The sequence below is a fragment of the Vipera ursinii genome, assembly GCF_947247035.1.
Source record: "Vipera ursinii genome assembly, chromosome: 7".
NCBI lineage: Eukaryota > Metazoa > Chordata > Lepidosauria > Squamata > Viperidae > Vipera > Vipera ursinii.
In genome coordinates this window covers 2,154,487-2,179,828 of record NC_139521.1, presented here as the reverse complement: position 1 = coordinate 2,179,828, position 25,342 = coordinate 2,154,487, and the positions used below count along the sequence as shown (strand labels likewise).

The 25,342-nt window shown below is 43.7% G+C and overlaps 1 protein-coding gene across 2 annotated transcripts in view; it reads right to left on the bottom strand.

The window, feature by feature from the left end:
• The window catches only part of SLC34A2 (solute carrier family 34 member 2), an 87,427-nt gene that overhangs the window by 49,096 nt on the left and 12,989 nt on the right, over positions 1-25,342 (bottom strand). Inside the window, exon 3 of one of the 2 annotated variants that reach the window (XM_083367654.1) lies at positions 12,463-12,539. In XM_083367654.1, the coding sequence (XP_083223780.1) occupies positions 12,463-12,489 (27 nt within the window). In that variant the 5' untranslated portion in view covers positions 12,490-12,539. Of the gene's footprint in view, positions 1-12,462; positions 12,757-25,342 lie in introns of those variants that run through there. The other variant, XM_083367655.1, reaches the window with a different exon arrangement.

The window sequence follows — 25,342 nt, the reverse complement described above, 5'->3', positions numbered from 1 at the left end:
TCTGACAAGCAAAGTCAATGGGGAAGTTAAGATTCACTTAATGACCATGTTACTAACTGAACAACTGCAGTGACTCACTTTAAAGACTAGGGCAAGGAAGGTCATAAAACGGCAAAATTCACGTGATCCTGCCGACGCTACAAAGGTCGTAAGTGTGAAAAGGGGTCGTGAGTCACATTTTTCCATGCCGTTGTAGCTTTGAACGGTCGCTAAACGAACTGTTGTAAGTCAAGGCCTACCTATATTTCCATTGCTTTCTTGCACATGCTTGTAAGACTTCTCCGTGACTTTTTCACCACGAAGATCTAACATTTCCCCAAAGCCTGATCAGCCTGGCATTCCTGGTTTAAGATCTTTAGCTATGATATGCAGAGAAACATTATGACTTTACAGATCATTTTGACTTCCGTCCCCTGTTGTTCGGAATTACTAAAGGGCACCAGTCAAGTTACTCCAGCGTTGCTGGAGACAAGAAAAAAACATCAGCAAAATAAATGTGGTGTTTCCGCCCACCGACCTTGCTTCCTAGTTCGGATTAGTTTTGTCTTTTGAATGTTTCTTCTAAGCTTGCTGAGAATAATTTGTGTGTGATTATAAATGCAGGGTATGCTGGGCAATTATACGCGCATCAAAATGATATAGCGCTGGGAAACATTATTACCTTCTTGAACAAAATGATGTGTAAACAGATCATAGAGGCAGGTATTCTATTATGTAAAGGGACGCGTGTTAGCACACACTTAGGAATGTAAGCTTCACCTATCTGTTAGCAGGATCGGAACAGACAGCCAGGGATCAGGAAGGAAAACGTGGCATGACTGTGGGAAAAGCTTAATGAATATTGCAACCTCCTCTAAGCTTGCCGTAAAAATGGCAACATGCTATTCTCGCGATGCGTTAAGGAGAGAAGTAAAAATAGTGGATCCGTGGAAGGAAAAAGTTAATTCCTTGAAGCAGAAGGTCTGTTAAGCGTGGGTGGGATTCTATGCATGCATGCATGCAAAAAAAAAAAAAAGGACAAAAGGGATTTGATAGGAGCCGTGGTGACGCAGCATCGCAAGCTGACTTTGCCCATTGCTGGCAGTTCAATCCTGACCAGCTCATGGTCGACTCAGCCTTCCATCCATCCTTCCAAGGTCGGGTAAAATGAGGGCCCAGATTGTTGGGGGCAAATATGCTGACTCTGTAAACTGCTTAGAGAGGGAAATAAAGCACTGTGAAGTGGTATATAAGTCTAAGGGCTATGTCTAACTATCAACTCTATCTATCTATCTATCTATCTATCTATCTATCTATCTATCTATCTATCTATCTATCTATCTATCTCAAGAGACGTGGTGGCACAGTGGTTAGAATGCGGTATTGCAGGCTAACTCTGCCCACTACCAGGAGTTTGATCCTGACTGGCTCAAGGTTGACTCAGCCTTCTGCCCTTCCGAGGTTGGTAAAATGAGGGTCCAGATTGTTGGGGGCAAATATGCTGACTCTGCAAACTGCTTAGACAGGGCTGTAAATCACTGAGAAGTGGCATATAAGTGTAACTGTTATTGTGATGGCTATTGCTTCCTTTCTTATCTCCCTCCTTCTCCCTCTATTACAGGGGTGTCAAACTCATTTCATTGAAGGCCGCATCAGCATTGCGGTTGCCCTCAGGGGGCCGGGTGGGTATGGCCTGGGCGGGCGTGGCCTACTGGGTGGGCGTGGCTAGAGTGCGTACGGCCTACTGGGTGGGCGTGGCCAGCTCTACATCGTTGGCATCAAGGGTGCCTATGGGGGCCTGGGCAGGAGTGGGACAGATCTGAGGGTCTCTGGCAGGAGGAGGGTCTCTGGGCCAGGGCCAAGGCAGCGGGGGCCGTTCCCTCACTGTTTCCAGGATGGCTTCACGGGCCGCATGAAACCACTTCACGGGCCGGATCCGGCCCCCGGGCCTTGTGTTTGACATGTCTGCTCTATTAAGTCAGTTCACCACTGGCTCTGGAAGTCAGTATTAATGGCTCTACTTCACTTTGGCGTGTATGTAACTATTGGGGTCCTGCAGGATCTGTCTTGGGCCAAGCCTCAGTCAAGCTTTGTTAACAAATGGCCTAATGATTTGTTAATTAGCTGGATAATCAGACGGATGACCTGCTGATCAATTGGTCGGCCTGACACTCAAGAAGACGGAATGAGATTGCAATCTAAGTTGGACAGGTTGAAGACCAGGCTTGGAGGAGTCCAGATGTTCTTCAAGAGGAAGAAAAAAAAGCCATCGCAATGTAAGAGGAAAGAAATATCAAAGGCTACAATCCAGATGGGAAATTCATGGCGTGGAGTAGAGGCATCCTTAGGCATGATGGTCAACAAGCTGAAGACAGTGGCCATTGTGGGTTGCCTTATTCTTCTCTACTCCATACCATTGAGAGAACACCAGAACTACTGCGTGCAATTCTAGGCACACACACACACACACACACACAGACACACACACACACACTTGCTGAACCATATTAACAGCTTAGAAGAAATTCAGAGGTTCTCCAAAGGCGATATAGGGAGATGAGAACAGTGAGGAGAGACGTCGGGTGTACTGTGTGAAAGAACGTTAGACAGAAGATGCCTCTGGGCTGTTTACTTTGCCACGGAAAACAGGATCCGGAGTAATGGAGTTAGTTGCAGAGTTCAGTTCAGTATAAGAGAAAACTTTCTGCAACAAGTCCTGTGGGAGTCTAATTCTTGGAAGCGGCGAAGTCTCCATCTCAGGAGGGTTTGGATACGATGGTCCTCACTGCTTTCTCTCGTGGGCGACGTAATTGGTTTCCCTGCATATTAAAGAAGGTTGGATTAAATGCACCCCTTCAACTCCACGCTTTTACTTTAAAAGGGTGCCATTAGAGAAGGAAGGAAGGAAGGAAGGAAGGAAGGAAGGAAGGAAGGAAGGAAGGAAGGAAGGAAGGAAGGAAGGAAGGAAAAAAGATGATTATAGGTCTGGAGACTAAAACATATGAAAAATGGCTGCAGGAACTGGGTTTGGCTACTCTAGAGAAAAGAAGGACCAGGGGTAACATGACAGCAGAGTTCCAGTATTTGAGGAGCTGTCAAAAGGAAGAGTGGGGGGGGTCAACTTATTTTCCAAACTACCAGAAGGCAAGACAAGAAACAATGGATGGAAACTGGAGAGAAGCTACCTGGAATCAAGGAGAAACCTCCTAAGAGTGAGAACAATTAGTCAGTGGAACAGCTTTGCCACCAGATGTTGTGGGTGCTCCATCCCTGAAGGTTTTTAAGAAGAGGTTGGAGAGCCATCTCTCTGAAATGATGGAGGGTCTTCTGCTTGAGCAGGACCTCCAAGGTCCTTCCAGCTCTACTCTGACTTGAGAACTTAATTAAAGTGTGTTTCATCGAAAGAGCAACACAATATCCCTGCTGTAAGGGGGCTCCGTAAGGCTCTAGAGTAAGTCATCTACAACCATGGCTGCAAAGCCACTTCAATTACAATTAGCTATCAGGCTGGAGGGCAGGAAGGCAAGGATGGGGATGGGAAGGGTGAATTCGCTCTGGGTAAGACAAGGAATACAAAGCGATGACAGCCACACAGCGAGGAAAACCAGAAATGCCCAAGGACAGATTGTGGCAGACAAATCTTATTGCAATCTTTAACCAAGTGACAAAATTAGTGGACATCATGGTTCCGACAGATAAAACTCTTCAAAGAACTTCGAGGCATTGACAGTGGAGCGAAGAAATGCTATGGATATAATTTACTTGGACTTCAGTAAGGCATTGGACAAAGTAGACCACAAACCACTACTTGATAAGATAGAAAAATGTGGGTTAGACAGCATCACCACCAGTTGGATTTGCAACTGGCTGTCCAACCGTACTTAATATGTAGTCCTCAATAGAAATGCATCTACATGGGGTATCCCACAGCTCTGTCTTAGGCCCAGTACTTTTCAATGTCTTCGCCAATGATTTGGATGAGGGGATAGATGGGGAACTCATCAAGTTTTCAGACGACACCAAGTTGGCAGGAATAGCCAACACTCCAGAAGACAGGCTTAAGATACAGGAGGATCTGGACAGACTATCTAACAAAATGAAATTCAGTAATGAAAAAAGTCAGGCTCTTCATTTAGGCAAGAAAAATCAAATGCACAGGTACAGTATAGGTGGTACCTGGCTCAATTGTAGCAACTGTGAGAGGGATCTAGTGGACAATCCCTTAAATATGAGCCAGCTGTGTGCTGCAGCTGCCAAAAAAGCCAACACAGTGCTAGGCTGCATTAACAGAGGGAAAGACTCGAGATCACTTGAAGTGTTCATAAAACTTTACAGTCCCTTGGTAAGGCCACACTTGGCATATGGCATCCAATTTTTGGTCACCACAATGTGAAAAAATATGTTGAGACTCTAGAAAGAGGGCAGAGAAGAGCAACAAAGATGGTGAGGGGACTGGAGGCTAAAACATATAAGGAACGATTGCTGGAATTGGGTATGTTTAGTTTAATGAAGAGAAGGACCAGGGGGGGACATGATATATCCATTCTGAACATCTGGCTGACTGTGTGACAAACCAAAATAATAATAAGATTGGCATTAGTCTTAAAATGGGGGGAAAACATCCCAAGCATTCATTCAGATTAAAATTCCCGTTTGGTGATTGTAAAACCACCGTGAACTCACCTTTAACTTGCCATCCTGTCTACTGTGATTACACATAATTGCTAAAAACCTTAGAATAAATCACTTGATTCTTTTAAATGCCCAAGTACAACATTTTAGAAGCCCGATAACCCACTCAAAGTATGCCTCAGATCTGTTTTTACCATTTTTTCCCCCCTAGATGATTATATTCAGGCAGGTCTTGATTTGCAAAAAAATAATAACTCACTTCTAACCGCATGCAAATTACAACAGGAATTCAAACAGAACTGAGTAGTTATTTAATGGAATAACGAATCCTAAATAAAATTGTAGAAAAACAGAATTGGTATAATACCCTTATAACTTAGGTTCGTGATTACTGCAAACAAGATCGAAGCGCTAATTATAATTAATGTTTAACCTAGCTTTAAAAAGCACCATTAATTTCATTTCCTCTCAAGAAAATGCTTCCGTTTAAGAAACTACAAATGAGTATGATTTCTTTATAACCTCCAGGCAATTGATGTTCACCAGAAACAGGCACTTATACATACAGAAAACTAAAAATCTAAGTCATATGGAAAATTATCAAAATAAGATTGTTTAACCAAAATCGATAGATTGGGCTGAATTGTTTTAGATCTGCAGGACGTAATAAATCTCTGAACCAATTTTAATAATAATAAAAAAGTCTCAGATGGATTAAGATGAAAGATAGCAAATATGTGTTAGATTTGAAATATTTCTACATTATTCAACTTTCCTTTCCTTGACAAATTTTAAGCTGAAAAATACAGGGAAGAAGGCGTGGGAAAATTCTGGAGAATCATGAGACAAAGTTTCATTAACTGGACTTCCTAGACCTTTCAGCAGTTCCAAGAAGGCTCCACACCCATTTGTACCAAGTGGCCTCAACGACTCTCTAAAAAGAAGGCAAATGACTAGCTGTCTGCAAGGAGTATAAATCCTTCCCTTCCCCACCATCCAGTCAGAGCTGAAGAAGCTTCTGGGATGAGGAGCGAAAGGTCTTCCAAGGAGAAACAAGAAAGTCCAGTGGCCTCCTGAAAAAAAAGCACCTTTGGGACATGTGAATTAGGCTAGGATCTGCCTGAGATGTTGACACCTACTCTCACATGTGTTGGACTTGATTTCTTATCTTCTCTCTCTCCCGTCCTTCCTTCCTTCTTCCATCCCCCTGGGACATCATTTTTACTCTCTCTATCCACATTCCAAGCTGCAATCTTTCATGTCCATCTTGCCTTCTTCCCAGGGCTGAGAAAAACAATCAAAGGTTCATGATTACCATGCTGGTTTGGGGACAGGACTTAAGGCAGGACTTAAACTCATGGTTTCCTGAGTCTTAACCATTACACCCAACTGCTCTTACGGCCTATTTTTACTACGCTTCACTAATGCTTCAGATGTGAGATCAGACAGTATTTTGGACCTCGCTCAAATTATTGAGCAGTACCTCCAGGGCAGTAACTGGTAGATTCTTCACCCTCTTTTTTCCTTCCCAGACTTGAAAACCAACCATCAATCATCCCAGTTGCAGTAGTAACGCCATTATTTCTTCTGTCTGTATTATATTTTAATACTGCTTGTATCAACTCTCAGGCAAACAGGTTTAAAGCAAAGAAGGGTTAGGAGTTCTCAAATGATCTCTTACATTAAACTGCCAGAAGAGAAATTTACCAAACAGTTTCAATAAATCTGTTCCAGATTGGTTTTAACAATCTGCAGCCTATGCTCTGATAGAGAATAAGAGAGTTGGAAGGGACCTTAGAGGTCTTCTAGTCCAACTCCCTGCTCAAGCAGGAGATCCTATACCATTTCAGACAAGTGGCTGTCTAGCCGCTCTTTGAAAACCTCCAGTGATGCAGCACCCACAACTTCTGGAGGCAATTAATCATTCCACTGATTAGTTGTTCTATCAGGAAATTTCTCCTAAATTCTAGGATAGGATAGAATAGAATAGAATAGAATAGAGTAGAGTAGAATAGAATAGAATAGAATAAGAAGAGAGAATAGAATAGAATAGAATAGAATAGAATAGAATAGAATAGAATAGAATAGAATAGAATAGAATAGAATAGAGTAGAGTAGAGTAGAGTAGAGTACAGTAGAGTAGAGTAGAGTAGAGTAGAGTAGAGTAGAGTAGAGTAGAGTAGGGTAGGGTAGGGTAGGTTAGGGTAGAATAAGAAGGATAGGATAGGATAGGATAGGATAGGATAGGATAGGATAGGATAGGATAGGATAGGATAGGATAGGATAGGATAGGATAGGATAGGATAAGAAGAGAGAATGGAATGGAATGGAATGGAATAGAATAGAATAGAATAGAATAGAATAGAATAGAATAGAATAGAATAGAATAGAATAGAATAGAATAGAATAGAATAGAATAGAATAGAATAGAATAGAATAGAATAGAATAGACCTTGGAGGTCTTCTAGTCCATCCCCCTGCTCAAGCAGGAGAACCTATACCATCTCGGACAGGTTGCTTATCTCCTTGCTTATTTGGGGGAGGATTCCTGATATCTGGAGCACCACATCATTGCAGAAGATGTCACTTGGATTCTGAAGAGGACCAGGTGGCCTTCTGTGAGATCTAACTTAGTCACCCCGAGGAAGGTGAATTCTCTCCTGAATTCTGCTGTGGGCAGATGACTTGGGTCTTCTGTTACCTGTGTTCAAGTATCTCTAGCGTTGCTTTGGAGAAGAAAGAAGGACCAGGGGGTGACAGGATAGCAGCGTTCCAACATTTGAGGGGCTCCCACAAAGAAGAGGGGGGTCAACCTGTTCTCCAAAGGAATTAGGTGTCCCGACATAATTCTCAAAGATGGTCAAAAGCAAAAAGACATGCAAGAAATATGCTTTCTAGGCCCCTCTTACCAGGAAACTGGACACACAAAATTGCTTTGGAACAACACTATACGCAAAATGTTCTAAACCGAATTATTTGTCTCTTGAAAGAAGCACCTGATGCTTTTGTTCTTTTGTTTTACGCTGTCAATATTTCATCCGAAGGTTTATATAGGTCACGAGCAAACAGCTCCAGGGGAATTTTCTGGTTGAGGAATAGTTTACGCATACTTGGCAGAAGAGGAAAAAAACAAGCTGGAACAGCAATGCCCTCAATAAGCTTACCAATTTTTTTGCCCGTTTCCTTATTTAATTTTATCTTTACTTGCAATCTTTAAATGCTGCCTGTGTGTATTCCCTAAGAAGCTGATCATTTAATTGGATATTTTTCCCTACAATTTCCCATCCCAAAATGGGGTCTTGCACAAGAAATCGCTTGAAAAATACCATTCACACTTTTTTTTTTAAAGGCAGCTACATATGATAATCAATTGAATAAAAGCTGTGCGTACTGCTTCTTTGATTCTTTTTTATAGAAATGGTGTATTTTTTTTCCCTGGAAAGACTTAAAACTAGACAACCAGCCATTATTACTGAGTATTTACGGTGTTTAACAATGGGGAGCTTCGAAAAATGTTTCAGAGAAGCCTTGGTTGCTAAACTGAATTGTAATATAATAATTTTATTGAGATTACAGTCCAGGTTAGACGTTTACCCAGATAAGGCATATAACGAACATCTGAGCTAAAAATCAAATATATATGCAAACATTTACATATATAAACATTTACAATTTACAAACATTTACAATGAGAACTAGAACGATATGAGATAAGCCCCAAGGAATGTAATCACAACTCATATTAAAAACCGGGATGTTTTATATGTAAGCACATACGCAGAGAAAGACAGCCACGGACGTCAAAGAATCTGTCCACTTATATAAAAGTAATTCTTACAGGTATCATCACTGCTGCCAAGTATTTAACAATCAAAATTATTGCTCTTTTTTTTCTATTACAATGGAAAGATTAAGGAGCCCATTATATTTCCTTTCAGAGGACTTGATTAATATGGGAGTAATCAGTCTTTAAATCTCTGTAATAACATAACAGGAGGAAGAGAATTCATCCACTTTTTTCCCCTTAAGGGTAAGGCTACTTATTACACCGCAGGAGAGACTCTTAAAGCAGTCACAAAGTTGGGCTAACGGACAGGAACCGAATGGAGGCCTAGGAAAGCCAAAATGTAATTTGGAGAGAATCAACTAATCTAAATGGTGGGGTGGATTCTAGCCTGGTTTATCCTGGTTTATCCTAATATAAAGCAGAATTCAGGAGGGAAAGTGGGTAGAACTGAATTTTGCTTTGAGCCGATGAATTGGGCCTGTTACTTCTTTCAAGTACCTGCAGCATTGCTTGGGGGAAGAAAGAAGGACTAGGGGTGACATGATAATAGTGTTCCAGTGTCGACTGGCTACCACCAAGAAGAGAGTCTCAACTTATTCTCCAAAGACCCAGAAGGCAGGACAAGAAACAATGGATGGAGACTAATCAAGGAGAGAAACAACCTGGAATTAAGGAGAAACTTCCTAACAGTGAGGACAATTAACCAGTGGAACAGCTTGCCACTAGACATTGTGGGTGCTCCATCACTGGAGGCTTTTAACAAGAGACAGCCACTTGTCTGAAATGATATAGGGCCTCCTGCTTGAGCAGAGGACTAGACTAGATCAGTGGTCCCCAACCTTAGCTGCTTGGCGACCCGGCAAGGGGGGGGAGAGGGGGACCCAGCTGCTTGAGTGTTGGGCCGGCATGCACACGTGCACATCTCTACTCACGCCAGTGTCAAGCCGGTGTGCACATCCAGGCATGCACAGCTCAACGTGTGCAGTTTGAGCTGCATGTATACGTGCACGCCAGCCTAACACTTGTGTGGGCTGGTTGCGAATAGGCCACAGCCCGTTAGTGGGCCACGGTCCAGAGATTGGGGATCCCTGACTTAGGTGAATAAAGAGGACACAAATAGCTCTCAAAAACGCAAGGTTTTTGTTTTTTTTTAAAGTTAAGAAAAAATGCAGCACGGGCAGAGCCCTGTCAGAGTCCTCTGAAACAGACACAAAGTCAGTTAAATTATCTTCGCCATCACGTTCTATTCGAATGGCATGATTCAACAAATTAAATCCAATAATCTCGTGTACATTCAAGCGGTATTCAGGTTGTCCCACAATCTTTCTCTGGGAACAGATTCAAAAGCAGATTTTACAAAGACTATATATAGACTTTTACAGCAAGCTGTCATAGATTTGTTGGCTTAACAAAAATAACACAAAGACAGGTCAATGAAGTGGCAGGCTTCTCATCTTTCTCACACAGGGGAAGAACAGTAACCTGGCCACCAGGAAATTGATGTACAATCCGCTCCATTAATTTGGATCAATAGGCGTACCAAAAGAGAATCCATCACAAAATGTTGACTTTCAGAAGGCCCAGTGTTGTGTAGAATAATCAGACCAGGAAGTTTTTCCAACAAAGAGTTCAAGACCAAGTTCGCCTTTCAGAATGAACAATTAGAGATTGTGGGAAGGAGACACACAGTATACAGCAGAAATTTTTAAAAAAACCTTTTCACCCTTGTGGCAGGTAATGAGTCTTCCTCAATCTTGGGTCCTCTGCCAGAGACCCAAGAATTTAAGGATTCAGCGTAGGATCTTAGCTGTTCCTAGCACTGCACTGTTCTGGACAGAGGGCTGTGTTGTTGCTCCTGGGATCTGTTAGAGCCACTGTCTCAGCTTGGGAATCACAGGCCTCTGTGTGTATGTGTCTATCAAGTGTGTGTGTGTGTGTGTGCGTGTGTGTGCGTGTACATACTGAAGGAGGAATTGGTCACCACTGGGACCACTTTTACTTTCCACGTCCTCTCCAGTTCCTCCTTCAGTACGTACACACACAAAAAACCCCAAACGTGATACACACACACACACACACAATTCTTCCTTCAGCACATATACACACACACAAACTTGATATACACCAGACACACACACACAGAGGGACACACATATATTCAGATATTGATTGGAAAGCCGTCAATAAGAGGAAACACAGAAACAGGAGCCAGAACGTAATTGGCTGTCCTGGGAGGACAAAAAAAAAAGCTGAAATCAAAGTCTATTTTCCAGATAAATCTAAAAAAACAAGGATTCTAACTGTGTACAATAAGGTTAAGAGGGCCATCCTTCCTTTCGTAGTCCAAAGAGGAAACATAACCAGTTGAGCTCAATGTCTGTGGAGATTCTCACGTCTTTTTCTTTGAAGACACTTCGCTTCTCATCCAAGAAACTTCTGCAGCTTCTTCCGACAAGAAAGTCCAGTTGCCTCATGAAAAAGCACCTTTGGGATAACCAGTTGAGCTCATTCTACTTTATTGTAAGGCTATATTAACAGAGAAAGGGACGCGGTGGCTCAGTGGGTTAGGACGCTGAGCTTGTCGATCAGAAGGTCGGCAGTTTGGCGGGTCGAATCCCGAGTGCCGCGTAACAGAGTGAGCGCCTGTTACTCGTCCCAGCTTCTGCCCACCTAGCAGTTTGAAAGCACGTAAAAAGGCAAGTAGAAAAATAGGGACCACTCTGGTGGGAAGGTAACAGCGTTCCGTGCACCTTTGGCATCTAGTCATGCCGGCCACATGACCACCGAGACGTCCTCGGACAGGCGCTGGCTCTTCGGCTTTGAAACGGAGATGAGCACCGGCCCCTAGAGCCGGAAACGACTAGCACGCATGTGCGGGGGAAACTTTACCTTATATTAACAGAATGTTGCAAGTCTGAAAGTAGAAACCTCTCGCTGTTGCTTTTGTAGCCTGAGAAATTAAGGATAATCTTTCCCGCCTATCTCTTTGCCCAGCTGTGGGCTATGCCCTCTCTTATCTAACCGTACCCTAGACAGCGTTTTTGTTGCCCTGACTCTCAAGGATTTTCATCATACCATCACTCAAGGTAAACTACTACCTGGATTAGAGAAACACACGCTTTAAAGACTTTTAAAGGATTTAATGTGGTTGATATCGACCTCACATGTTGGATAACAGCAGGGGTCTTCAAACTTGGCCCTTTCATGACTTGTGGACTTCAACTCCCAGAATTCCTCAGCCAGCATGCCTGGCTGAGGAATTCTGGGAGTTGAAGTCCACAAGTCATAAAAGGGCCAAGTTTGAAGACTCCTGGATAACAGAATCGTGAAAATCGTACCATTGAAAGCAAATGTTGGAAAAGACTCGTTTTTCATAAAGAAGTTACCTAGAAGTTAGAAGTTATCTTTTAGAGACCTATCCAGGTTTCATGCAGCTTTGCTCCTATCGTTCTCATATTTTTAAATTCAAGCGATTTAACATTTCCGTAAATTAATCCAGGGCTGTTAGATCTAAAGTCTAGGCATGCGACACATTGGGTCTCAGGACTGAAAACCTTCATCAGTTTTCTAACACTGCAATTAATGTAAAATATACTGCAGGGGGGTTAAGTGGTTGGAGACAAAGATATAAATGATCTCTTTTATGTTTTACATTTAGACCTCAATTGGAATTCCGCTAAGAATACAACCCTAATAAAGTAAACACATGGTGGTCATACATGATATAGAGACAGATAATCGAACTGAGTTTTCATTTTGACTTGAAGACAACATTTTATAGGTTGTAGCTTGGTGTTGATCTACAACAGGAGTCTCCAAACTTGGTAATTTTAAGACTTGTGGACTTCAACTCCCAAAATTCCTCAATCAGCATGGGGAATTCTGGGAGTTGAAGTCCACAAAATTGCCAAGTTTGGAGGCCCTTGTTGCAAACCTGGAGAACAATCCACGGTCTCACACATTCACTCACTCACTGTTTCTTCTTGTCTTCATATGGATGCCTGCATCCCCTCACTTTGACCATATGTAATCCTTGAAGTCCTTTAATCTGTGCTTTAAATTACCTCCAAATTTCTCCTCAAGAGTTGCATCTTGGCATTCTGAGGTGACGATTCTTCAAAGGTTTTCTGGACGTGTAAATCTGTTTAACAATTAAAAGACAATAATCGTATATGAGCAGCCACAATTAAACAAAGCTATGCTTGGTTACTAATCTGTGCTTATTCAACCCAGAGCTATATTGTGGTTTAGCAATAACATCGATTGGACCTAACCCTTCTTGGCTCATTGATCATTGACCCAGAAATGTCTGTCCCAGTCTGGCTTGCATGTTGCTTCTATGTTCAGAAAACATGTGCTCGCTTTTTTCTGTCACCTTCAGATCTCTGAGTCCATTTTAACCCACACACCCAAGCTTTAATCTCAGTCTAAATGACATCCAAATACTTTTTATACCTTTGTCTTCTTCTCAATCTGAGCCAAAACCTCAGGGCGGGATTTCCTATTAAAAATCGTTTTAGATTTCCTATTAAAGATTTCCTAGTAAAGATTATCTATCTATCTATCTATCTATCTATCTATCTATCTATCTATCTATCTATCTATCTATCTATCTATCTATCTATCATCTATTTTTATCTATCTTCTATCATCTACATCTATCTTCTATCATCTATAATCCATAATCACTAATCTATCTATCTATCTATCTATCTATCTATCTATCTATCTATCTATCTATCTATCTATCTATCTATCTATCTACCTACCTACCTACCTACCTACCTATTAATATTATTTATATTTCCTGTTTCTTAACTTCTCCTCTCTCTCAGATATTTACCTTTCCAGATTTCTAGAGCTTCTGATTCTCTCCAAAGGGAGAGGTCTGTCCGTCTGCAGCCTCTGCTTGGTGTTCTGCTTTTTACAGACAATCATTTGGACTCATTGATGGTGATCATGTTGATGATCGTGTTTGGATCATGTTGGTGATGAACATGACTAGAGATTGTCCAATCCCTGCAAGCCACAGGGCTTGAGCCCCATAAACCTAAGAGGCTTCATGTTATTTGAGACATTTTACGTGGAAAAAGGAAGCTACTTTAAAAATGAATCCCCCCCCCGCAATATATAGCTAAGCTAAGGAGAATTTGGGGTATGGAAGACGGGAAGATTCGTTCCACAAGTCCTGCATTCTTGAAATGAGTTTCAGAGGAGGCACATTTGGGCAAATGGAGACATTTGCAAGATGGAACATGCCAACGTTCTGGCACTCTATGACCTCAGCCAGTGTATTGTTCTGAAGGATGATGCAAGGCCCTGTTGAATCCGTGGACTTTTGCTTCTCAACAGTGTGAAAGAGAACTGAAGCTACTATTTCTCCAAAGTCTAGGAATTCTCCAACCTCTAGGGATAACAGTAGCCCACCAAGCCACAGCCACATGGCCAGGAATTACCCAGAACCAAAGACAAGTTACAGGAGAATGAAAGAAACAATGGAATTTACAAAATTCCACCTAGGGAAAACGTGGACAGAGACTGACGAACAATTGTTGTGTGCTTCAAACCCTGATTCCTATTGGTTCCTTCAGGGCAGGGGTAGGCAACCTCGGCTCTTTTATGACTCATGGACTTCAAATCCCGGAATTCCTGAGCCAGCATGGCTCAGCATGGAAACCTCTCCCTTTCCCGTCAGCATGGCTGACTCAGGAATTCTGGGAGTTGAAGTCCATGAGTCATAAAAGAGCCAAGATTGCCTATCCCTACTGTTGTGATTCAGGGTCAGCCTGTGGGTTCGGCAGTTGGGTCGGATGACTCAGATGAGGGGGAGGAGGGGGGTGTTGAAGAACTTGCTGATGATGGCTTTGAGGCTCCGCAGAGCCCCCAGCCAGGCCCCTCCCACCTGGTGGAGACCCAGCTGTGTGAGCCTGACAGCGTGGATGAAGATGACCCACAGCTGGCCCTGTTCAAGGACGCCCGATGCAGGAGGCAGTCAAGTAGGAGTAAACAGAGGAAGGCAATGGGGCTTCTCGGAAGGAGGGAGAGAGAAGCCACGCCCTGAACTCTTTATAAAGGACTTGTGTGGGGAGGGCTGGTTTGCTGAAAGCAACCGCTCAGATAGTGTTTCAAAGCTCCGGTATCTTGGTTCGTGTCTTGTTTGTTTTTGTAATAAATTTGGCAGACGTATTCCAGCCTCTTGCCGTCTGTAAAGGGGTTGCCTTTTCTGCAAGGCCGGTAGCAGGCTGGTACAGAACACCTACTTCAGGGTATAAGCCAAGTTATTATTTCTGACCAAAAACTGCAGACAGTAGCACAAAGATCAATTTCTACGGTAGTAGAATTGTTGTTCAAGATGAGATTGCGATAAGCCCTGGAAAAGCTTCACAAAGGCCATCCGTGAATCCCTTTATATCACTAAATTCAGAGAAACGTTAAGAGTGCTTTGCCATGTGAACCCAAAGCTCAAAAAGATTCGTCGCGGTTATTTCTATGCCAGAATAATAAACCTGCTCCACTAAAAGTATCGCTGCTCCTTTGATCAAGGACAGATAAGATCTGAGAGCAGCGGGCGCTTGTGAACCTGGCAAACAAGTCTTACAAACTCTACTGCCATTAATAAGGACACTAACAACATCGTAGCTAGATTTCCAGGGAAGAAATGGCGAAGCATAGACAGGTCCATCAAAAATAGAGCCGTCAATCGTGGCGGAATGAAAAAAAAGGAAGAGCGACTAAAGATGATCAAAGGCCTGGAGATTAAAACATATGAAGAACGGTTGCAGGATTTGGGAATGGCCGGTCTAGAGAAAAGAAGGAGTAGGGGGGGAACATGATAGTAGTCTTCCAGTATTTGAGGGGCTGCTACAAAGAAGAGGAGGGGGTCCACTTATTCTCCAAAGCACCAGAGGGAAGGACAAGAAACAACGGATGGAAACCAATCAAGGAGAGAAGCAACCTGGAATTAAGGAGAAACCTCCTAAGAGTGAGGACAATTAACCAGTGGAACAGCTTTGCCTCCAGAAATCGTGGGTGCTCCATCCCTGGAAGCTTTTAAGAAGAGACTGTCTGAAACGGTAGAGGATCTCAAGCACTAGAAGACCTCTGAGGTCTCTTCCAGCTGATTCTGAATTTGTAACTCCTCTCCGGACAAAGACGGGACCTGAGAGCACCCAGAAGCATTCCAGGCAGCTGGTCCTCGTGAGGAAAGCTGCAAGACAGTGATCTGCACTAGATTCAGAGCCTCTGGAATTCAAGAAAAAGCTTTACGAACCCCGGGCTGCATATTATGCATACTGCATACTTCCTTTCCTAATCATTTTTGGAAACGGCTTGCTCATTGCTTTTCAGCTGTTAGTAACCTTTGGATAGACACGTTGTTGTTGTTTTTTTCAGCAGCAGGTGAGTAGGCTTTGATCCGTAGTGAAAGAAGTTTTGAAATAAAAGTGTAAGGACTTAAAACAAAATCTCTCTTTTCTTGAAGCGAGCATCCAAAAGGTCATTAGAAGCAGGACTTGAGAAAGTTGCAAACAGATTAAGCATCCGGAAGGATTACCCGAAGGGAAAAAATATACTTCATCTCGTCTTTATTTTTGAAATTGCTTCCGGATTTTGTGCTTGCAGTGGGGGGGGGGGGGTGGAAAAATGAAACTTTGATTTCTGTTGTTGTGAACTAGGAGTGTTGTGTTATAGAAGTGGCTTGTACATCTGTTGTGTAGAAGCAAAAAAATGTGGCTGTAATGTTGTTGCCATCTATTGTGCTAAAGACAATTGGAAGTCAGTGCCTTTATTTTCCTCTCTTTTACACTATTCCCCCCTTCCCCCCTTCCTCTTCTTTTGGTTTTCCATGCTTTTTTTCTTTGTGTTTTATACTTTGATTAAAAAAAATATAAAAACTAAATAATAATAATAAAAAAGCAAACCGGATAGATTGAAATAAGGTTTTGGAATGAATTATAAGAGCCCATGATCCTGGAGGCAATTAGACTTTGTGCAATAGTGATCAAAGCAGAGATTTTAGGCTGTGGGTTTTGTTTTTTTGGGTTTTTTTGGGGGGGGGTTGTCCCAACAGCAAAGTTAAAATCTCTACTTTGATCACTATTAGGTAAAGGTAAAGGTTCCCCCGCACATGCATGCTAGTCGTTTCCGACTCTAGGGGCCGGTGCTCATCTCCGTTTCAAAGCCGAAGAGCCAGCGCTTGTCCGAGGACGTCTCCGTGGTCATGTGGCCGGCATGACTAGACGCCAAAGGCGCACGGAACGCTGTTACCTTCCCACCGGAGCGGTCCCTATTTTTCTACTTGCATTTTTACCTGCTTTCGAACTGCTAGGTTGGCAGAAGCTGGGACGAGTAACAGGCGCTCACTCTGCTACGCGGCACTCGGGATTCGACCCGCCAAACTGCCGACCTTCTGATCGACAAGCTCAGCGTCCTAACCCACCATTACACAGAGCCTAATTGCCTCCGGAATCCCAAGTGTGATTTGGATGGCCAAAAGCAACAATCAGAAGCCATAGTTTGACGGGAAGATCGCCAGACAGTTTGATAGTACTGTATTTTGTCAACAGAGTGACAATTATGGGCCCAGCAGGCAGAGAAGCAGCAATCTTTGGATATAGAAAGTTCTAGAAACAGGGTCAAATGAGACACGTCTGCTAATTGTCCAAAACAGTAGGATTAAAATCCACAGAGGATCCCAAATTTCAACCGCCATCTTCAGACTCATCTTCCAGAAAAGAACCAGGGTTTTCTACCCACGGAAAGATCCGTAGCCATTGCGCTTCATACAGGTAAATTTGTATAAATACAAACAATCATTTTCTTTGGACCGGAATAATCCCCAGACTCCATCCGGGATGACTGACTGTTCTGTCTATCTTCTCTGAGGTGGAAAATTGAACACTTCGCATGATGTTTATGGTAGGTTTGAGTATACAATATAACCTATGACTCAAAGCGAAGGAAATAACGCTGAATCATGATCTGGATCGGTGGCTTAGAGAATGGAATGACACCTTGTTTAGAAGAGACGAAGAGAAGTCAGATTGGGAACTAAGCAACAAGGGACAGCAAACTAAAGATTGTATATTTGCCTTTTTAACCAGGTTACCTTATACCAGAGGTCCCCGGCCATTAGGGCCCCAGGGACCGGTTCCGTGGAGAGAGGTTTTTCTGTGGACCGGAGCGGGCGTGGTTTTGTGTGCTGCCTGCATCCCGTGGGTGGGATGCTTCGCTTGTTTGTGCGGACCGGTTGCTGGCACGCTGCGGACCGGTACTGGTCCACGGACTGGCGGGTTGGGGACCCCTGCTTTATAGGGCCTCTGCTTACTTAGCAGGCAGACCTTTAGTAGGCAATCAGCTCTCAGGACATAGAACATAGAATAATAAAGTTGGAAGGGACCCCAGAGGTCTTCTAGTCCAGCCCCGTGCTTGAGCAGGAGACCCTATACATTCCGGACAAACGGCTGTCCAGTTTCTTCAGCGATGGAGCACCCACAACATCTGAAGGCAAGTTGTTCCCTCGGTTAATTGCTCTCACCGTTAGGAAATTTCTCCGTAGTTCTAGCTTGCCTCTCTGGAAGAAGAATGCTTTGGGAGTTGAGGGCGCTCCATCACTGGAGGTTTTTAAGAGATTGAACAGCCATTTGTCTGAAATGCTCTCCTGCTTGAGGTTGGACTAGAAGACTTCCAAGGGCCCTTACAGCCTTAGGATACTATGTTGTACATTGCTGGCAATCACCAACTCTTTAGAAGGTGAGAGTTTCACTTTGGTGGGTTAAGCACGTAGCTTCTCCTATCGAGCACTTTAAGAGTAAGTTTCTCTGCTTGGATTCACAGGCAAGAAAAAAACTGGCAACTTGCTTGGGAAACTCAACGATACAACGAAATAAATCTTAGCGGAGTCTTTGAAAAAAAAACGAAAAAAAAAACAAAGACACTCCGTGGTTATAGGACAGGAACAACACTTGCGTAATTATAGAATAACATGCATCGCATTTTCCTAATGCACAAAACAGGAGGTATAGAACAGAACAGCCTGGGGAAGAATTTGTTTTGGCTTCCAGGAACGGTTGTTCTGTCCTTTTTCTATAGTTTGTTTCTCGTTAGACAAAGAACCCAAATGGTTTTTTTAAACAAAACAAAACACGAGATCATTATGGCAAATTGAATATGCTGTGGTGCTTTTAGTTCAGGGGTCTTCAAACTTGGCCCTTTTATGACTTGTGGACTTCAACTCCCAGAATTCCTCAGCCAGCCCTGGCTGGCTGAGGAATTCTGGGAGTTGAAGTCCACAAGTCATAAAAGCGCCAAGTTTGAAGACCCCTGTTTTAGTTGGTTCTCCCTTACTGTCAATTTTGCTAGGTAGAATTAAAAGAAAAAAAATTAAAGCACACCATAAACCGTTTAAATTAAAAAACAGAAACAGAAAAACAAGGCAGGGGCAAGTCTGCTTATCAAAGCAGATTCATTGTGAGACGATATTTATTACCCAGGATGGATTTGGATGAAACCCACAGAATCTCCTAGCAACAGTCGGGATTAAGTGCTTGGAATTTAATCTTGACTAAGGTGTGTTGTGGATTTCATCAAAATCCTAATTTCATAGCTATTCAGATAATCGGGCGTCTCGGGGGGTCCATTCATGAGCCAAGGGATGTTCATTCACCTGGCTGTGAAATGTGCTAAGGAAGAAAATTAAAAAGACCTTGAAGGGGAAAAAGGTAAAGGGTTGTTGTTGTTAGTTGCGAAGTCGTGTCCGACCCATCGCGACCCCATGGACAACGTTCCTCCAGGCCTTCCTGTCCTCTACCATCTTCTGGAGTTCATTTAAGCTCACGCCTACTGCTTCAGTGACTCCATCCAGCCACCTCATTCCCTGTTGTCCCCTTCTTCTCTTGTCCTCAACCTTTCCCAGCATGAGGCTCTTCTCCAGTGAGTCCTTCCTTCTCATTAGGTGGCCAATGAGATATAGATATAGATATAGATATAGATATGTTGTTGTTAGTTGAGAATTCATATCCGACCCCTCGCGACCCCATGGACAACGTTCCTCCAGGCCTTCCTGTCCTCTCCCATCTTCTGGAGTCCATTGAGGCTCACGCCTCCTGCTTCAGTGACTCCATCCAGCCACCTCCTTCTCTGTCGTCCCCTTCTTCTCTTGCCCTCAATCTTTCCCAGCATGAGGCTCTTCTCCAGTGAGTCCTTCCTTCTCATTAGGTGGCCAAAGGATTTGAGTTTCAGCTTCAGGATCTGGCCTTCTAAAGAGCAGCCAGGGTTGATCTCCTCTAGGACTGACTGGTTGGATCGCCTTGCAGTCCAAGGGACTCGCAGGAGTCTTCTCCAGCACCATAGTTCAAAGGCTTCCATTCTTTGGCGCTCACCCTTTCTTGTGGTCCAACTTTCACTGCCATACATTGCAACTGGGAAGACCATAGCCTTGACTATATGCACTTTTGTTGGCAGAAGGTAAAGGGAGAACTGGACAATTCACTGAGCGTGCTAATGATGAAGCTGAGGCTTAAATATTTTCGGCTAGCAATGTGCAGGAAAGAATCAAGGGAGACTTGGCTTGAAGTCCATACAAACGAGTCTAAGACAAGGTAAGATGGTTAGATATCACATGCATGAGCTTCTCAAAAAGAAGCAGTTATTGAGAGGTGAAGGACTGTCCATTGGCTCGTGAATGCACCCAAAACAATTATCAGTCAATCATCAGTCAATCAATCAGAAGAGAGCTGGAAGGGACCCTGCAGGTCTTCTAGTCCAATCCCCTGCTCAAGCAGGGGATCTAGACCATTCCAGATGTGGCTGTCCAGTCTCTTCTTAAAAATCTCCAGTGATGGAGCGCCCACAACTTCTGGTGGCAGGCTGTTCCACAGGTTAATTGTTCTCACTGTTAGGAAGTTTCTCTTTAATTCCAGGTTGCTTCTCTCCTTGATGAGTTTCCATCCGTTGCTTCTTGCTCTGCCTTCGGGTGCTTTGGAGAATAGGTGGACCCCCCCTCTTCTCTGTGGCAGCCCCTCAAATTCTGGAATGCTGCTATGATGTTCCCCCCTGGCCTTTCTTTTCTCTAGACTTCCCATTCCCAAATCCTGCCACTGTTCTTCATTTGTTTTTGTCTCTGTGCATTTAATCATCCTAGTTGCTCTTCTCTGCAATTTTCCCAAAGTCTCAACATCTGAACAGGTCCTTCCTTAAGCTTACAAATTCCGAGCAGTTGTTGTTGTTGTTAAAGTTATGCTGCTGCTTCTCGGTGAAGCATCTTGAATGAGGTTCTACAGTAAGCACAACTTCACTGGAGCTCTTTCAATCAAAATAGAGCTGGAAGGCACCTTGGAGATCATCTAGTCCAGGGGTGTCAAACTCAATTTCATGGAGGGCCGCATCAGCATTGCGGTTGTCCTCAAGGGGCCGGGTGGGTGTGGCCAGGGTGGGCGTGGCCTACTGGGTGGGCGTGGCTAGAGTGCATATGGCCTACTGGGTGGGCGTGGCCAGCTCTACATCGTTCGCATCAAGGGTGCCTATGGGGGCCTGGGCAGGAGTGGGGCAGATCTGAGGGTCTCTGGCAAGAGGAGGGTCTCTGGGCCAGGGCCATGGCAGTGGGGGCCGTTCCCTCACTGTTTCCAGGATGGCTTCGCGGGCCGCATCAAACCACTTCGCGGGCCGGATCTGGCCCCCGGGCCTTGTGTTTGACATGTCTGATCTAGTCCAACCCCCTGCTCAAGCAGGAGATCCTGTGCCATTTCAGACAAGTGGCTATGCAGTCTCTTCTTTAAAACCTCCAGCGATGGAGGTTTTCTGACGGCAAAGCCATTCCACTGGTTAATTGTTCTGTCAGAAAGTTTCTCCTTACTTGCAGGTTGCTTCTCTCCTTGATGAGTTTCCATCCCTTGCTCCTTGTCCTGCCCTCGGGTGCTTTGGAAATGTGCTTTGCTTAGGCTTGCTTCCAACGCTAAGTGGTTTTTTATTAAGGGGCAGAAATTCTCTTTCTGCAAATAACAAAGCCTGCCTATGGAAATGATGGCACTCTCTCTGTGAACCCATGCTGACATAACCGTGTCCTGAACAACCAAAACGTTTCAGATGACTCTATGTGGTCATTAACCAGCACAAGAATAACTAATGATGTGAATCACCTCTTCTCTACGGTATGTTTTTTTTAAAAAAATTAAACCAGTGACTGTCACCTTTCATAAGCCTCCTTTCTTTATTCAGAAGCAGGATGGAGAAAAACGGGTTTTTCCTTGTAGTGGAAAATAATCCGCAGCTTTATTAGGACATTGCGTAAGAGATGAGCACCTAGGCAAGCCTCAGTTAGGCAAGGAATACAGGTGCTGTAATCCTCAACTGACAATCATTTATTTAGTGACCATCCAAAGTTACAACAGCACGAAGAAAAGTGACTCAAGACTTAAATTCTTCATCTTTTAGGATAGTTTTGTGGCTGGCTTTTGCAGTTTCAAGGGGTTAGTTCTTATTATGATTTGCTGCACACTGACCTGGCAGCTTTGGAAAAAGGCACGAGAGACGTATAAATAGTTACACGTTCACCCCCATTTTCAGGGTTTAAATAAAAAGATGGCATTTTAGCAGGAGTATTTTAAATTTTGCCAGTTTGCCTTTTGGCATTGTATAGAACAGGGATCCCCAACACCCGGTCCGTGGACTGGTACCGGGCCCCCAGCACGCCAGCAACCGGTCCACACAAACAAGGAAAGCCCCATCCGTGGGTTGCAGGCAGCACACAAAACCATGCAACCTCCGGGCTGCAGAAAACCCTCTTTCCACGGAACCAGTCCCTGGTGCCCAAAAGGTTGCGGGATCTCTGGTGTAGAATGCCTCAAAAGTGTGGGAAATATTAAGCGTTTCATACTTGGACGTGCTATTGCTGGCATTCTCTAGGTTTCCTAGGCAGGGTATAAGATTTAAGGTTTAAGGTTTATTAAATTTATATGCCACCCTTCTCCCTGAGGACTCAGGGCGGCTCACAACAATAAAAAGTCAAAAGATATAAATACAGCAATTAAAAGAGGATTAAACAATATAAGAAATAAGAACAATTTAAACCAATAAAAAACCAAATTTAAAAACTATGATCAGTCCAGGCCCGCTTGTTGGAATAGCCAGGTCTTTAGGTCACGGCGGAAGGACCGAAGGTCAGGGGCCATCCGCAGCTCCGGGGTTAGTTCGTTCCAGAGGGTCGGTACGCCCACAGAGAAGGCTCTCCCCCTGGGGGGTCGCCAGCCGGCATTGCCTGGCCGACGGCACCCTGAGGAGGCCGACTCTGTGGGAACAAACCGGGCGATGGGAGGTTGATATTGGCAGCAGGTGGTCTGGCAAGTACCCCGGGCCTAAGCCATGCAGGGCTTTAAAGGTGAAGCCAATGCAGCTCGCGCAGGAGTGGTGTAACATGGGAGTATCGATAAACTTCCATAAGCACCCGCGCAGGCCAATGTTACACCCGGATGGTAGCATCTGTGCTAGACACGGAGTTGTGGGGAGGAAGGAAAGTGGCTTCCAGCCAGCCTGACTTTTGCAGCACCGGGGAATCCCTGCGTTGCTCCTGTTCTTCTGGCTGAGTGAGAACATCTCTTGCCACAGGTGGACTGTCATTTGAGCCAGCCTGATGTTCCACCATTTTGCAATCAGGGCGGTTTAAGGCGCGATTTCTCTGGCAACTCCGCAGAGGCACAACAAGACCTTCCTTTGTCCTGTACGGTTTTGTTCTTAAAGGGTGTTCAGAAAAAGTTAATGCTGAAGGGATGCCGTGTCTGGGATACCTTGAGGAGTCCTGGCAGGCATGCACCAAACAGGCTTTCTTTCTTTCTTTTTTTTTAAAATATATTTTATTTTATTTTTTTTAACATCATCACCATTAATATTTGGTAAACAGCGTGTTCTCCGGGTTTATATTTACAAACAATCAATAACAATTAGTTTCTGCAATTCCACACTCCACATAGTACCTTTCCTTGATTTTCTCTTCTTCCAATAACATTCTCTTTTATCAGCCTTAAATTAGCACATTTCTTAGTAATTTAATAGACAACAATTGAATGTAGACTTTTTTCTAGTATTTCTACAAGTAACATCAATATGAAGCTTCCTATTCTATTCTATTCTATTCTATTCTATTCTGTTCTGTTCTGTTCTGTTCTGTTTATTCTATTCTATTCTGTTCTGTTCTGTTCTGTTCTATATCATATGAGTAACCTAAGAAATGGAAGCCACAACAAAGTTATCTTTTCTTTTTGATTTATGTTAATACCTAACCTTTGCATTAGCTTATCAGATGGGAAAAAATATTCTAAACCCTGGAAAGAAGGGAAGGAATTAAATATGACTGTATAAAACTATATATATATATTATATCAGAAGAGAGAAGACCATAGCAGGCCACTAGGAATTGTTTAAGTGCTGGGTGGCTTAAAAATGTTGGATATGAATTGTGTAGCTTTTAACACACACATTCTCACGCTTGCACAATGCAGTATTGCTAATATTTGAGCCTTGGTGGAGCAGTGGGCTAATGCCTCCTTAAGTAACCCCAGCTGCCTGCAATTAGTGCAGGTTCGCATCCCACCAGGCTCAAGGTTGACTCAGCCTTCCATCCTTCCCAGGTAGGTAAAATGAGGACCCAGATTGTTGGGGGCAATTAAGCTGACTTTGTAATAATGCCGCTTGGAGTATGTGTGAAAGCCCTAATAAGCAGGCATATACATAGAATGAAGGCTATTGCTAAGTTTGTAAGCCGCCCTGAGTCTTCGGAGAAGGGCGGGATATAAATGGAATTAAAATAAAATAAAATAAAATAAATATTAATATTAATAGGTATTTCCAATAGGAATTGCATTTCATCACTCCATTTCCTTAATCCATTCTAGAAGTCTGAGCAGTACAGATATGATCTGGTACAGATAGTTCTTGAATTATAATGATTCACCTAGTGCCCGTTTGAAGTTACAACAGCACTGGAAAAAGTGACATACGACAGACACTTGTCTGAAATGGCCTAATGGTCTAAGGCAGGGGTAGACAACCTTGGCCCCTTCATGACTCGTGGACTTCAACTCCCAGAATTCCTGAGCCAGCCATGCTGAGGGGAAAGAGAGAGGTTTCCAAGCTGAGCCAGGCTGGCTCAGGAATTCTGGGAATTGAAGTCCACCAGTCATAAAAGAGCCAAGTTTGCCTGCCCCTGGCCTAGGCCGCTTTATGACTCGTGGACTTCAACTCCCAGAATTCCTGAGCCAGCCACGCTGAGGGGAAAGGGAGAGGTTTCCAAGCTGAGCCAGGCTGGCTCAGGAATTCTGGGAGTTGAAGTCCACGAGTCATAAAAGAGCCACGGTTGCCTACCCCTGGTCTAAGGTCTCCTGCTGAAGCAGGGGGTTGGACTAGAAGACCTCCAAGGTCCCTTCCAGCTCTGTTATTCTGTTCAGTCTGAACGAAGGAGAAGAGAGCGAGATAGCAGGTCCGGTTTGGCTGAAACCAGCAAAAGGAAGAGCCTTGAAACAGATCTGATCTGTCAGCGTTCCCGGCACGTCATCCCTGCCCCCAAAATATGACTCATGGGACATGTCAAGGGCCAACACCTTGGCTTTCTGCCGTTCTGGTAATGCCAGTTAAGGAAGACAAGAGGTTGCCAAGTGGTTTTTAATTTTTTTTTTTAATTCCCCTTCCAGGATGCGGGAAGGCTTCCCGATCCAGGCAAAAGGAAAGATCCTTGATCTTTCAGATTAGATTAGATAACCTTTATTGCCATTTTTTCCCCGTAAGCCCAGTGGCAAGCATTAAAAATGAAATTTAGTTGCTTGCTCTCAAAGTGGACCCACACATCACAAACATTTATAGCACACTATATGCAATGTAGGTATAGACATACAGCCTTACATGTAAGTAACATGTAAATATTATTATCTATTATTTTATTCAGTCTAGGCGGTGCCAGGA